At 36.1% G+C, this 17,466-nt stretch overlaps 1 protein-coding gene across 1 annotated transcript in view; it reads right to left on the bottom strand.

Moving 5' to 3' along the window:
- Positions 1 to 17,466, bottom strand: part of LOC117339050 (RYamide receptor-like) — an 86,907-nt gene that overhangs the window by 11,670 nt on the left and 57,771 nt on the right. The window contains exon 2 of the mRNA XM_033900419.1: positions 6,551 to 6,651. Within this exon, the coding sequence (XP_033756310.1) occupies positions 6,551 to 6,651 (101 nt within the window). The remainder of the gene's footprint in view (positions 1 to 6,550; positions 6,652 to 17,466) is intronic.

Here is a 17,466-nt window from a genome sequence, read left to right on the forward strand (position 1 = left end):
TGTGAGGAGACGTGTAACAGATCATCTACCTTACAGGTGTGAGGAGACGTGAGACAGATCATCTAACTTACAGGTGTGAGGAGACGTATGACAGATCATCTACCTTACAGGTGTGAGGAGATGTGAGACAGACCATCTACCTTACAGGTGTGAGGAGACGTGAGACAAATCATCTACCTTATAGGTGTGAGGAGGTGTGAGACAGATCATCTGCCTAATAGGTGTGAGGAGATGTGAGACAGATCATCTACCTTACAGGTGTGAGGAGACGTGAGATAGATCATCTACCTTACAGGTGTGAGGAGACGTGAGATAGATCATCTACCTTACATGTGTGAGGAGTCGTGAGACAGATCATTTACCTTACAGGTGTGAGGAGACATGAGACGAATCATCTACCTTACAGGTGTGAGGAGACATGAGACGGATCATCTACCATATAGGTGTGAGGAGACAATTGAGATAGACGCGATCCTCTACCATGTTCATTTCAGAAGTTGTCGCTTACAAACAGACGCAGATGACAAACACTGATAAACACTTGTAGGGTTTCGCTCCGGTAGCGAGATGTCTCTAATGTGAGTATCAACACATCCCTCCTTTTTACCCGTATAACTGCACTGGAGATCAACCCGAGCTTAACTCTATCTGCCTCCACCCTAAATCTAATTCTCGCTTGCAAGCGTCTCTAATTTCCATTCTCCATTAAATCATCCCTACCTGCATCTTTGGCTCCCCACACTCCCCCTGATGTTCACATAATTATTTACTTTGGTATTTTGTTCTGGAAAAAACGTTCTGGAAAAAACATGATAGAGGAAATACGACATAATTGCAATGTAAATATAGCAGGGACGTATGTACACGTCAACTATAATCGTATGTTTACTGAAAGATAAAGAAACGCAACATCTTTATTGTGTAAAATAGTTTGTATTCAATATACATAGTCATATAAAAAGTAAGGGAATAGTATGTAGCTTTACCTAATACCCAATTAAATATTTAAAATCAGTCATCCGTGTCAAAATAAAAAAAATACCAATATACCGTGATTGTACAACTGTATGCGCTCTTTTTCATTTAAACTACTGTCAATTTATAACTATCACCAGGACGCATGATTCAATTCAATTTAAATTTAAAGTTGTTTTTATAAATATGCCACAGCTATCCAGAGTTGATAGAGGACGATCTCTCGAAATGGGCGGCAGTACTTAACAACAGGTTGCTTCTCAGTTTAGAGTTCCCCAATCGAATTGGTTAGATATATATGTCTCAATACCACAAAAGAGTTGGTGACTGACTGAGATCCCGACGTCCACTTGTAACGTTGTGACGTCAAGATAGGTCCATTACTTTTGTTCATATGCGTGAGCGCAGATTAACTGCATCCGAAAGGTACGAGAGATCATTGGTAATGCAACCTGTCGGATTCACCCCAAAACCTTTGAGAAATATACTACAAGAGTCATATAAACACTTCTATTGCCAGCACATTGATGGTTTGCCACTGATATCTCAACGCCGAGTGCGTCGTTTGCAAATTTTTGGGGCCTAGACGTTTCCGATGAGACGTTGGAGGTCTATGCTCTTCACATATGAGTCTCGATTCACGTCATTTAGATCAGATGACCACCAACGTTAACGTGTGTACCAGTATCGAGGGGAGTGTTTTGCAGACGCTTTTGACCTTGAACGCGACAGATTTGTGGATAGATTGGTCATGGTTTTGGGAGGAATTTCTCATGGAATTTAACAGCTGAACGCTATCGAGATGAACTCCTAAGGTTGTGACATTATTAGGAGGCACCATTTGATCTTTCAGCAGGATAACGCTAGACCACACATTGACAGAGTTTGTAGGGATTCACTTGCAACCCAAAATTGTATCCCTATTGAATGGCCTCCATGTAGCCCCGATTTATCCCCAATTAAATACTTGTAGGGTGAATTTGACAGCAGAGTTCGGAATCGGTCTAACATCCCAATTAACCTCTCCCAAATGCCTAACACTCTTACTGAGGCATGGGATAACATTCCTCTACAGACAGACAATGGCCTTTTGAACTCCATGCCCCGCAGATATCAGAGACGCTAAAGCTGTTTAGGGAGGACACACATGATGTTAGGGATCGGTCTGACAACAGCCGTTATGTTACCATTGCGTATAGAAGAGTACCTTTATTCAACACGGCCTAATGAAGTCCGCAACCCTTTTGGACGGCTTCGCAGTGCCGTGGGCTCATTGAAATTGTTGCTGTTGAGCAAATGTTCAAATCAGATGTGTTCCTCTATCTGGGGAAAGATCGTTACATTTTCTTCTCCTTAAAAGAATGTAAACCTGAGGTTTATTGGAGAAATTTCTATTACTTCTTAAGGGAATGATTATGAGCTTGATAGGAACAGATTGACTCTGAAGTATCTCTTTTAAGCGTTTATTGAATGTTTTATAGCTGTGTTTAGACAGGTGAGCATAAAAATCAGTCGCAGAGAGACATTTCTTTGAGTTTTTTGTTTAAATATAAAAAAAGATGTACATACGACGCTACTTCGATTCGTACCTATATAACTCACAATGTAGCCTATGATAATAGTGTCACCAACTGAGGGATGGAAGGGTCAAAAACCAATTCTACGTTTATGGTCTTTCATCGGCAATGGTAAAATGCCACCGAAATAAGAATGGGTTATTTAAACATTAAACTGCCGTCTTTGGAAAATTGATGGTACAATAGTTCTCACGGGATTACAGATAAATTGAATAATGCTCGTTAATTTGTCGGTAATCCTGTGAGAGTTTTTGGACCATAACTTTCCAAAGAAGGCAGATTTATACTTTTATTTCCGTTTAAAATCTCATTTTTTTTGTATGTGTATATATATATATACAGTCTGTAATAGTGGTTTTATATTCCAACGTCAAATTTCGCGCTCTGTCAATTAGAGCTATTCTTGTGACGTCATGACAAAAGGCGACTGTTCACGGTCAAAATGATAATATAGTTCGTTGACATTAACACAAACTCGTCGATTTTATTGCATTGGTTTAATCAGTATATCCCACCATGAAGATAGTCACCTTTTATACAACATAACTACATTTATACTTGCATGTTAATTAATCAATTGGTTTTTAACTCTGAAAGCACGATTTTTTTTTAAATTTTGCAGTGAATATATAAGATTTTCGTCTTTGACCAATCAAAGCGAACATTTGTCACCACATTAAAAATTGTCAAATTTTCCAATGGAAGCGAATATATATTAATTGGTTATTTTGCCGTATTTCTGAATGTTCAGACCAGTTTTTGACAGAATACTCACTTGATGTTAGTTATTCATGCACATCTTCTCCGATCACAGCAGAAGACACCGTCAAGTTGACGTAGTGTAACGTCACAAAGAGTTGACGTCATGAATTATGTTACTGATACAATGTACCCGCACTTTTTGACACTATTATTTTTTTCGAAATTTTCAATTTTGCTTGTAAGTATATAAAATGCAATAAAATTGAAAATTGAACGGTTTTCCCGTTAATTTAACATATATTTCACGAGTATGCACGAATATTTCGATATTTTTCGTTCGTGCGAATATCGATATTCTGTCATACTCGTGAAATATATGTTATATTAAACGGTAAATCATTCAATATCCTGTCTCTCTAGATCTCTTTAGCTGTGTCGAGAAAATATCTGAACTTGATGTTTAAAAATATATACATTTCATTCACAAAACAACTTTATTACATCCCTATCTCGATTCTTGCCCCCAACGTTCATGTATATCAATCAATTATGCGAAATGTGCTGTTGTTTTTTTTTTTTTTTTTTATCTCCCTTTAAAAAACCACAAACATATTGCGTATGTCTTCCATGCTTCTTAAAAGCCTTCGAAATGAGGTGACATGAGCTCGAGATATAAAACAAAATATGGAATACAAGCTACAAATTAATTTCTTCGCGACCTCTGATACTTGTGGCATCCTTGAAAAGCGTCCCTTCAATACTCGTAATATGTATGTGATGAGCTAATCTGATATGGTATGCCGGTGTTCCATCGTCAAAATCCTTATTGATGTTGACTATACCCTACGCATAGCTGAAAACTGACTCAGCTTTTCGTCTTCGAGCTCTTTACATATTATATTAACCATCGCAAAACCACGTCATCCACGCCATGGGTCAACGGCAACACTGAAACAATGCCAATCTCAACTGACTTAACCGACAAATGGTTGTGTTTCAAAGATCATGTAATTCATACCCTGTCCTAGCGATGGTTTTACATGTTGGCGTTTACTCCCTTGACTGAACTCTTTACACTTAAACAAAATTGTCCCTGTTACACGGAAATAGAAAAGGTAACACTTTACACTATATTTTCCATTTGAAAAAGGATAACGGAAAACAATTGCTAATGCTTATTGTCAAAACATGACTGTTAAAAACCTGATAATTAAAAAGATATAAAATATCTGTGCTGTTTTAGAAAATAAGCGGCTGATGAATTTCACTCCCCGAGAATAGATGAATTGATAGACATTGATTTGGCTGTTGTGTTCTGTTAGGCCCATAAGCAGATAAGTAAGTCGGCTGATTTGTACCATTTTGTCCTTTCGTCTTTTCGCCCAGAAGATGGAGACAAAATCTTGGTTCATAGCTAAGAGTGTTGGGATTTTTACTAATTTGCCTGGAATTTTTTTTTTTTTTTTTTTTTTTTTGCAGTTTTGAAATCTTTTTTAATCATCCTTTTACATATAGTATACATACAGGTACATTATATTACATGGTATAATAATACAGACATATCAAATTTGCCTGGAATTTTAGCCATCAATAAATCCTTAAAAAGTCATTAATTAGCGAAATCATCATATTTGATTAGTTATGTAATGTGATTCATTCAATTAATGATCAATTTATTAATTAGTTCGGCTTATTATATATCATTTCGTAGATAGATACTAGAGCATTTTGTCTATGTATTGTCTCGTCATTGTGATTATAAAAAATCAAATTAACGCAAAAATCGTTCAGAAATGCCAGACAAATTAATGACGCCATTGTCATATTAAACCTCGGTCATTTCTCAAGGCATGTCTGCCTTTAAATGCTCTAAGTACTTTGATTTCAACTCTATCCTGGAGATAAAACAATTTTTTTATACAAATCTGTTTTTTTATATAAATGTCGCCTTCTCATCTGTCGAGCAATGCGTGGTACCATGGTAAGGATCACAAGTAAATAAATTTCGTCTGACACGAAATGTTTCCCAAGATATCAGCCGTACACAAGCCTTGGAATGCCAGCATTTGTCGTGCCAGTACCAATAAAATGTTGGAACAAAAACACTCAACATCGGTAAAAAAAATCTTTGTAATCAACTTACGATTAAATTCAATAAAGAATTATGTCGAACAAAAAGAAAACTCATTAGACCTGACACAACTCCGGAAACACCTACGACAGCTGCGTAACTTATCTCACAGGGACTTGTTTTCACCCCACATGCCATAATTCATTTATATTGCGCCAAGATCCTATATTTACATTTGCAAAGTTTTGTCACTATATAACAATACCAGACCGATTTGTTTACCATTCTTGCATGGAAACATTGACCTTTGAACTTGCGTATGAAAATATGACAGGGTACGGGAACTACTTTCGCCAAGCACATGGCTTTGTTTACATTTACAATTTAAGTTACAAAGGGCTATTTTTTTATTTGAAATCTAACATGTTTGACAATATTAAACATGATAATCTATCAAAATGTTTTGATTAGTTATGTTAATATCATAATAAAAAACAGAACTATTTTTTACCGCGGAAAAAAAGTCTCAATTTGTTGTGAAGCGTCACCCTTGGCTGTTCTAATAATTGACTCCTCCCACTGTGTACGACTTTTATATGATTTTTTTTATTTACAAAGAAAAAATATTGTAATCACAAAGACTTATAGAAACAACATCCGTAAGTGTAAATATAGGGATTGGATTTCACTTCTATGTTAACCATGCTTTTATGGAGCAATTCCTCTAAGAATATATTCTAAATGGGGCGCTAGTGAAATCCAATCCCTATATAACTGAAAGCATCAGTTGTTGGACCTAGAAATAGGCTAAGACTATACGTTATATATTTAAGCAATTTCTGATAAATGCTCAAAAAAGAAGTAGAAGAACAAGAGGAAGAAGAAGAAATTAATAAAAGAAAGTTGTGAAATACATTTTCAATGCAAATATTCATTAGTATCACAAAAAAATTAAATCCTCAAAATGTTGACCCAGGTATGTGAGGATGATGACCTGGGAAGATGAGGATGATTACCCTTGTAAGTGAGGACAATGACCCGTGTAGATGAGGATGGTATGTGATAACGAGAATTATTAATGATACATTTTTGGCCAAAAAGGATGTTGTTTTGCCGATACCACGCAACGAAACCAAACCCCGTTTAGCCCTCAAAACATGTTGAGTAATACATCGGGAAATACCTTTTTTACGGAAGAAGTCAATAATGTTAATGTTGATCTTACTTGTTAACTTCCACGTAAAGTTCAGACAGGACTTGATACACCTGTAGCGGCATCCAGCACAGGACGAACAGACAGACAACGATGATCAGCATTTTCACTACCTGTAAAATGAAAATGAACAGTGAATACATTTCGTGGCCATTGATCAAAAATATAATAAGCTAGTTTATTATCAACCAAACAAAAAACATATGCAATGTCTCCACCAGCAATGTAGCTTGTCCTGTTTTATTTCAGCATTATATTATATATGTTAGGCTATGTACCACTTTTGCTATTTATGGTAACAAAATATGTTTAGACTAAACCGCTTGTCATAAGGTGCTTCATATCAGAAGCGATTCACCTGTATATTTCATCAATAATAAGGCCAGTGATTTTTTTTTCTTCATCTTCTTTTCCTCCTTATACAGTTATAAGTTTTTTTTAAAAAGATTTAATCAAAAGCGACATACATCGTTCAACAATAACTTTCACCTTTTCTTCAATTCCGTGTAGCCATTCACATTAAGCGGCGTTTTACGGGGGAGTTTGTTTTATTTCAGAAATCAAATTGACGGTAATCTTGTTCTTAATTAACGTTCATCAAAATCCCTGTTTCAATTTAAGATAAAACACTAAAAATGAATTAGAAAGAAATTTTAGTGGTTAAGCTGACCAGACTTTAACACAAATGCATTGTTAGCTTGTCATTAATTCAAAATTATCTCTTAGAGTCTCTTAACAACACAACTTCAGCAGCGTTCAGCGCCCTCTACTGAGCACGCAGCAACACAACTTCAACAGCGTTCAGCGCCCTCTACTGAGCACGCAGCAACACAACTTCAACAGCAATCAGCGCCCTCTACTGAGCAGTCATCTGCCTTCATCTGATTCCGTACCTCTCGACTCTAATGTAGATTTCGTCCCGTTTTACTATCTACTGCGACGCAGCTCGTAATAATGGCGAAATGATTGGTCTCGTTGTAATCAGCGCTTCTTCTAAACTATTGTCCCCTCATTACAGCCTTGAGAAATAACCAACCTACTGATGGATATCCACTTTACAGTGATGAAGACAAATGACCACTGGTCAGGGTTAAGGTCATAATACTCTACGATAGGAGGTCTTACTAAAATACTCCATTGAGAAAATATCCTGAAAGCTGGAAACTTAAAAGACGTGGCCTATATTCGTTATGATAATAATGCTATGATTCATATATTGGCTTATTTGCAATGTTTTTCGCTGCAGGTCGAGAGTGGCGCATTTAAGAAAATTTGTTTTCACAATAGAGTGATCTGTTTTACAACTAAATAAATATTCGGTTTTCTAATATAACGGGATTTTTTTTCCAGCGCTTCAAATATCAATTCATGACACACAAGTTATTACCTATAATCACAATATTATGGTATTTTTTAACGCCGTGGTTTGGTAAAACTTGAATTTATTCAGTTTTACATTTTCTTAATGTCAAGATACGTTTTTATTTGAGGTTTATTCTTGTTTTGTTTTGTTTTGTTTTCTTTGTTTGTTTGTTTATAATTTTTTTTTTTGGTTTTGGTTTTTTGTTTGTTTGTTTTTTGTTTTTGTTGTTGTTTTTTTAGGCGGACATTTAAGTTATTCATTTGAACATGTTCACCTGATTCTTTGATAAAGTCATCTTAAACGTTTACTGGTAAATGGAATTTGGCGCCATTATATTCTTGTGCAGTTTATTTTACCACGTTTTGCTGTTCATTTACCGTCCTGTTTCATGCATTTTTACCCAAAAGATAAAAAAAAAAAACATTAAAATACTTTTCCGGTGTTACACGCTAAAGATTTCTGTCAAATAACATGTTCATACTCTATATTAGTCTATTTTCTATAAATCACTTTAGACTGACTAATTATATAACCAGACCACAATCTATGAATACGTCTTGTGTATTCCAACCTATAGGTATTCAATCATCCCATCAATTCAGACCGATTTATACACTGTACAGTAGATATATAGAAATTGCAAAAGATCAATGTTTTCCGACATCTTGCTGCATAGTTGTGGACCAATTTTGTTGAACCTGATTAAACCTACGGCGTCATGTATTCAGAAAAAATACCTAAATCTAAATTATACCAATACTTCTTCCCTTCTTAAGAAATTATTCCCAACGCACCATTATTGACCAGCGCCCTTAACTAATCATTTGTTCTGTATCAAAATGTATTATCATAATGCCAGGAAAGGGTCAAAAGGCTAGTGATCAAAAGATGACTAGATCACAACACGTGTAATATCTCAATTTCATGTACATGCATGTCAAAATTCCGCCTACTGAGTCGGTTTCCAAAAAAAATCTATCAAAGATTTTGTTTTCTATTGTTTTTAATCACGCATTTGACTATTTGTTCGCATGGAATATAACAAAAACGTAGGAAATATAACAAAAAATATCAATATTATTTCAATGATGTAGATATAAGTTACATGCTTATATAAGTAACATGCTTATACCGCTGTGCCACATCGGCCTACAGCTGTACACGATGTAGGTATTTCTGGATAGGCGATTGTGTGCCGTATATCGTGAGTTCGAGGCCCGGTCAGGGCACTTGTCATAAAGTTGTCTTCCTTCGTCATTTGTGTTACCATGTTATACAGTATATCTAATAATTTAGCACAATGTATCATATGCACAATGTGTCGTTGATCCGAAGGTAAAGGTTTAAATTTCCTATCGTATTTGTACTGTGATGAATATATTTATATAATTAGTGATGTCGTAATTTAGACAGTACAGACAAGTAAATTGTCGAATTTTCGAGGCAATCCGTGACTGTTTTATGTTCTAAGTCTGTTTGTAAACGTTTGTTATTTACCTGTATCTTGATAAAGGGGCAAATTACCTCGAAAATTCGACAATTTACTTATCTGTATTGTACAGACAATTATGTATATATACTATAGATTGAAATAGCTCACTAGAGGTATGCATACATTACATATACACCTACATCATAATCGTCACAGTTTTCTCATCGCCCTACACATTATGTTTGATTGATGCCCAATGACTCTTAATCTGACGTCGTAAACCACCGGAAGTAGAGTTATATTACCACAGTCCTGATGACACCTCGCTATTAATATTGGATTGATGGTTTTTCATAGCAGAAGTTTCGCCGTAAAGATACACCCAGACACTGATTGGTTGTACTTGTCTGATATCCAGGTCAGAAGATAACCAGACCTACCAATGTATTATCGAATTCCGCTGCACATCGACTTCCGCCCAATCACCATTACGCGATATTCATACGCCATAAGTATTATCGCCATATCAGATGTCTGCACCTTCACCCCTTCACGTCGAAAGTACTTTGTGGTCAACTTTGTGGTTCGAACGATGATTAACTTAATCATTTGACTAGAGAATATCACATTTTTCCTTTCTTAAACATCTGTGTATGTATATTTCTAAAAATTGCCAGATAGGGAGAGACTAAAAAGAGCTACAGTTTTCGAAAAAGTCAGTCAAGTTTGTTTTACCAGAAATGATTTTTTTCAGGATTTTAAAATTGTTGTTTTGAACTGTGATTGGCCTAATAACTGTATGAACAATTCGGCCCTGGATGTATGACCTTTAAGATCGCCTTTTTTCGTCTCTATTACAGAGAAGTCTTTAAATCGCAAAAAGCTGTACGCACTTTTGCAGATAAATAAATCATTTGTAAACCATGAAGCATGGAACATCAATTACGAAGTACAGCGAATTGTGTTTTACAAGCCCACGAAGAAATTGGAAAATGAAAAAATACCCATAGAAAATGCTTTAACTTCCAATAAAAACACTAAATGTGCAATTGGCTTTAGAAATTGAAATATGCCTAATCCTAAGGCGCTACAAATGCTTTTAAATTTCTTTAACATCAAACACCAAATGCTCGGGTTAGTAACCTCTTTAATCAGGTTTGGTAAGATATAGATGGCTGTTATCATTTGAGATGCTTTGTCTGACAAAAAAATTACATTTCAACTGGAATATCTATTACACAGAGGACGTACATATAGGTATGTATCCCCGAGATGATTCCTGTTACAGTAGTCTCTGTCATCATGCAGACGTATATTGATTCAAAGTCAGCTCGCTTATTCATCAAACATCATAAAATACGTCTAATATGTAGTAAATGCTCTGTATTGACTTTTATTTCTTGTGAAATACTATCTGTCATCTTCAGATTTAACAAATATCAACGTGTTACATTAAAAATGAAAATGTCCAACTTCAAAAAAAATGCAAACCGCAAACAGGATTGAGCTTTAAACAAACAAAACCTTGAAATGAACTACAGCAGGTTGTACGAACGCGCTCGACCATCAAAGCTTAGCTTTATGAAATGGTAACATCGTTCATCATTCTTAAAAACGAAATCTCTAAACAGAAATCGGGGGTATTCCTGATGTCTGGGTGGGGATATGGTAGTGTAGATAATGAAAATTGGGATTATTTAAATAAACGATTAAAGGAGCGGACGTTCTTGATTTGTCAAAATGCTTTTTGGAAATGTTTGTTCTAAATATGGAATTTAGAATCTTATTGCGGCTGCATCGTTGACTTATAGTAATACTATTGGTAATAGGGGATTTGAATATACATTGTATCTTAGCATTGTGACTGTTGACAATTAATGATATATACATGTAGATGTATAATAGCTGTACCTTATTCTAATTCTGCATTCGTATTGCACATTAATTAAATGTTTTTCATAGCGCTAAATATAACGGATCATCCTAGTTACTTACCATAAGCAACATAAATGTAAGTGTATTCAGATATTGTTTTCAATTCCAATAGTGGTCTGCCCGTTGGCAGTGTAATGCGACCTGGTGAGGTGTCATACTAGTGTCTCTAGATGTGACATTTCAGTGTGATTGTACTATAAAAACGTCCGTCAGTTGCCCAATTCTTCGTGTACACCGATCATCAATTACTTTATTGTGTTAAACCAATTACAAACGAACAATTCCTTCACTCCAAGGTCAACAGCACCGCACGCACACAGATGACCTTCTCATTCACACGCGAACGGGCTATGTGAACAAGCAATTTCATTATATTTGCACGCACTAGTATTGCCTTAGCACGCACTAGTTTTTTCATATACCCTGCCGATGTCCTTTTCCAGCTTCTACAGCAGTTTGTCGCAATAAAACATATGTTTTGAAGTCTTGATTAGGCTAGGTTGAATCAGGTCTCATGTATCTTTGGAAAGCTGTTTATTTTCCTAGTTCGATCCTAAACTAAAAGTATTCTCAAAAAAGGGAAAAGATGTTATGCTTCACAGAGATTGTGTTGAAATATTTGTGTGGAATATTTCAGCAACGTTGTTGATAACTTAGTCATCCTCATCCTCATCTGATAACGTCCAGCGTGAACCTCCGAAATTGGAAACATTTGATAGTGTTTGATATAACAATGGACTTCATTATATTTGACCACCGAACTCAAGTGTCTAATAGTGTGGATTATTAAGTAATTGTTAAGATTTTTTTTTTCTGTTATAATCCAGAACCATGAACTACACTTCTTAATAAATCAATAATTCTGATCAATTATATTGCAAAAATACTTTATCATCATAAGCGTCTTAACGATGATCTTGCAAATTACCTGTTAGAAAACAGTGATAGACAAAAACAACCACATTCATCATCTGGAATCCCGCAGTTCTCCCGTCACATCCGATATATAGGGATCGATACGGACAACATGAATAATGTGTCCATTCTTTGGATTCTCTACTAATGGCTGATTCGATCTTGGAAAGTTCCAGATCAATGCCGGATGTCAATTTGAAATTCTTGTTTTGATTCCCGATATAGTACAGGACAGTCCGGATATTTCTCACAGATTGTCTTGTTTGTTAGATCTACTGACATCTAAAATATGGTGTTTTACCTATCTCCTGAACTGGTGAATTCGGTAGACCAAAACCACCTACCACTTCATCTCAATAATGCCATGTCCGCTAGTGTGTCCATCCCTCAGTGACATATGTTCTTGTTTATATTCATTGTTTAAGGGTAAACAAACTTCATTGTTATCTGCTGGTTGGTATATATCCTTGATTATAATTGCCTTTTTTTAGGTTGCTGTGAATTACCACTGGTTGATTTTTATCCAAAGAGTAGGAGTGATATAACTTCATCGACTTTTTCTCAATTGATTGATTGATTGATGGAATGATTTATCGATTGATTGATTGATTTGTCCTTCCTTCCTTCCTTCCTTCCTTCCTTCCTTCCTTCCTTCCTTCCTTCCTTCCTTCCTTCCTTCCTCGCTGGTTCGTTCGTTCGTTCTTTCGTTAGTTCGTTCGTTGATTCATTCATTCAGTGGTTCCTTCCTTCCTTCCTTCCTTCCTTCCTTCCTTCCTTCCTTCCTTCCTTCCTTCGCTCGTTCGTTCATTCGTTCGTTGATAGATTGATTGATTCTCATTCCGACACTAGTAAATAAAAAGGACGCCAAAAGCAGCCCGCATAAGCTGTCACGTCCATCACCGCTGTCATTAAATATTACATTAACATCAATATTGCTGTTTCGTCTTGTTCATAACACGTGTAGCCATGTCATTAGAAAGTCGGCTCCCTGTAATACGGGGTCGTCGGGTCCAATATATGTCACACAGGACTAATTCAATACAACGTGTCATTTCCACTAGGCTTCCTGATCCATACCCTATTCGGTTTCCCACTGGAAATGAGATCGGTAATGAGGTTTGCTACTACACTTAACTGTGTATACGTGACACAAGGACTCAAGCATTATACACAATCCACATCGTTATAGGAATACTATTCATTATTCTAAATATGGATATGTATATATATTATACAAATATAGCATGGGTGTCTGTGCAATAGTCCAGAATATTTGACACGAGGTACTTGTAATCGACCAATGTTCTATTGCATGAGGCTGAAGGCCGATTGCCAGTACCGAGGGTCAAATATTCTGGACTATTGCACAGACACCCATGATATACTAGTTTTATAACATAATCACTAAACACATTCAGAATCACTGAAATCCCGACTTTTCTGTAAGTCTAGAAGACACCATGGCTGTCAGTCAATGGCAGTGTTGACATCTGAGTGACATAGACGCTTGAAAGGGTAGGACGAAATTCCGAAACGTCACCGTGTTCAATAGTTCACACGTGACCGTGCAGTAGTCATTATAGCCGTGAAATAGTTCAAAATAATGTTTTGTTTATAGTTTAGGAAAATCAAACGCATTATGTAATAAATAAAGATATCACAAACATGTATAAGCTGTATCCTTTGTCTACTATAAGAATGGGATAGTATTGAAAATATCAAAAATCCAAAAACAATATATTCCTTTTTTTTTTTTTTTTTTTTGTTACACCAAGTTTGAGTAAGACGATCCAATTAAAAGAATGGAAAACTAGTAACAGCCTGTAAATTATTACAAAATTGTTACAGAGGACGAATTACAGGGTCTGCGCCTAGACTTTTGTCCAATTGCTTTACATGTACATGTATCATCATTTGACAGTCAACTGACAGTTCCTGGCAGACGTTCTGTAAGTGTACGGCGCTCTCTATATTGTCAGTATTCACCTGAGAAAGACAGAATACATTTTCTTCCTTCCGGGCGATTTACGACACAAACACATTTCATCATGGGACCTCTGTTTTATAACGAGGGTGGATCGGAAACAGATGTTGTCGGAATGCAAAAGTAGTCTCACATTCAGAAGAAGACAAATTGCGTACTTTAAATACATTTTACTCGCTTGTCGAAATGTTTTCTGTTCGATTCAGTTACATAATCCAAGCACGACGCATAGCAATATAAATTCTAAACAGTTTAGATTGTCTCTGCGTCATTGGAACAAGGATGCCCGCGAGGAATTCTGGGACATGTTTACGTCCTTGACGAAGATTGCATTTCCCTCATTTCTAAAGCTCTGCCGGCTATTGTTTTAAAAAGCAATTTCACAGTGTTCTAGAAAATGATGGATATACTCATCAATATTTGATGGTAAATTGCAAATGATACAAAAAGCAATTGAGAATTGAGGGGCTGACAGTCGTTTGCTAAGATTTATGGTTTTTGGAGAATCTTTAATTCCGTTTTCAAACTGATGCAACCCGCATTTATTCATGGAGATGTGAAATGTTAACGTGTCAGAAGTTTAACTGTTTCTGCTTAAGTTCGAAATATGTCGAATATTGTACTTTAGTTACAATGTCACAGATATGACAATTTAACGAACATACCCTAGAACTATTAATCCTAAATCACATGATCCATACAATGTCGGTCGAGGACGTCATTTATAGATCACTGGAACACCTATATTAATGTGGGAGGTTTGCCTCGAGGATGTGTTCCGAACGCATACGGATTTTTTTCTCCAAATTGAACATTTTGGTTTGCTTGGTTTGGTTTGTTTTTGTTTAACGTCCTATTAACAGCCATGGTCATTTAAGGACGTGCCAGGTTTTGGAGGTGGAGGAAAGCCGGAATACCGGGAGAAAAACCACCGACCTACAGTCAGTAGCCTGGCAACTGCCCCACGCAGGTTTCGAACTCGCTACACAGAGGTGAAGGGCTAGTGATAAAGTGTCGGGACACCTTAACCACTCGACCACCGAACATTTCGTAAGTTCTAAATCTGGATGTGATGTAATTTGTTTTTGACTGGTTGGACATTTTCATGTGTTTGAACAATGTGTATGTAACACTTAACACGAAGAAATTGGATGCAATAGATATATTGCCCAAACCACTGTGAAGCATTGGCTACAAATCTGCTTGTTATTACTTGTCATTCTCCTGATTAGATTTAACTCGTAATAATACAAACTGTTTACTGGACACTTATCTTCACGGTTTTCATGGCTAGAAATGTAGAACGGTTCTAGCCATGCTCGACCTGTCTGCTGTACTCGTAGTCAATGACCATGTCAAACGTCTAGGGTATGTTAATTGGGTGATTGGTGATGAACTCAACCGGATCCAATCCTATTTAAGTAAACGACAAGAGTGTGTTGCTATATGTTTAATGTTTCAGATAAAAAAAAAATTCAGACTTAAGGGTTCATCAGGGAGAGCTCTTCAGATCATATTGTCTTCATTGAAATTTGCTTGGAGATTGCCGTCGCAGTAATCTTAATACGCCTATGGCCTTAAATGACTGTAGATGTTGATAGTGTGTTACACAATACAAAACAAATCAGTCTCCCCCGTTTTAAAATGACCGTAGCTTTTAATATGACCAAAAACAATAATAAACCAATCTATTGTTCACTCGTCCTTAAATGGCCGTATATGTTAAAAGGACGTTAAGCAATACTCAACAATAAAACAATTCAACAATTAAACAAAAGTCTCCCTGTCCTTACTTGACCGTAGCTTTTGATAGGACCAAAAACAATATTAAACCAATCTAGTCTTCCCTCGTCCTTAAATGACCCAACCTGTTGATAGGGCGTTTAACAATACAAAACCAAGGGCCAATGACACACAGACCTACACAGATCCCATAAGTGTCAGCAAACTGACTAACCTATCGCGGCTCCCGGATGCGTTGCAAAACCAGAGGTGTGCGATTTTGCGTTTGAACAAGGAAAGAACAACGAACAGAGTGAATTGCAATGGTAGGAACACTCTGATGAATAATGAAGAAAAATAATAAAATGTACATTCCTTTATAATGATATAAATTCCATGAAAAAATTGGTCGCAAGCACAGGATATTGCTTTTAAATTGGCTATTTTCAAGACATGCATTTTCCGTAATATTATCATCGATCATTAAGCGGACTAATCAGAATGATAATCAATTAAAATCTCTATTTGGATGGCAAGAATCAAGTTAAAACAGACATGTATTTCTAATTGACCAATAATGTGAAGAATGATTCGCTGTGATACTACTAACACTTTAGGGAGGTCTGAGATCAAGTTCAGTCTGAATCAATACAGATGAGATGCCCGCAGATTCATTGACAAGGTGAACCGGCAAGGTCATCTTCTATTGTTGAATTATTCAAAGTTTGGCTTTAAATAACAATAGCAATGAGAGTGGGATTACAAAACAAATCCTTTGTGAATTGCTAAATATTTGCAAACATGCTTCTGTAGCTATGAAATTGTTTACTCATTACTGAAATTGCAAACATTTTGTTGCGTATGAACAAGCATCACAATGAACCACTGTCATTCAGTCGCTCGGGACATTCTAGAATCAGAATATCTACAAGTGTATATTCAGTTGGTTTATTTTGGTTTTTTTTCAAGGTTCAATAAATATTTATTTTCCAATACTTCAACAAATGCAACAATGTCCTCATGAGGGCTAGCGTTCGCCGTACTTCATTCATTCATTCATTCATTCATTCGTTCATTGATTCATTGATTCATTCATTCATTCTTTCATTCATTCATTTTATCTATCTGTTACATGCATTAATTCAATTCATTCACACATTCATTTATTCCCTGCTAATTACTTCTCAAAAGTTTTATCGTTTGTGTCTAAATATATATATAGGCCTACATATATAATTATTTTTCCTCTCGCAGAAGGACATTCCCACATCGTTTTTATAAATATAGACATATGGGCCATATCGATCAACAACGCAGACCTATTATATTTTTGTACATGCATATATGGTGTTGTGCAGGGGAGCTAACTCTAATCAAGTACTCCTTGCCGGATGCAGACTACCCCAAAGTAAGCACGTATACACAACATGCCCTGTCTATAACACATGTCTCTGGTTGTCTCTTGACTTATTCAGTTATTTAGATTTTCAGAAGTTTCTAAATAACTGAATGTACTATCAAGCCTGTCTTACCTGACCTTCAAAGGGAAGCAATGAAAAGGTCACATTTGACAGAAA

The sequence above is a fragment of the Pecten maximus genome, chromosome 1, assembly GCF_902652985.1.
Source record: "Pecten maximus chromosome 1, xPecMax1.1, whole genome shotgun sequence".
Classification (NCBI taxonomy): Eukaryota; Metazoa; Mollusca; class Bivalvia; order Pectinida; family Pectinidae; genus Pecten; species Pecten maximus.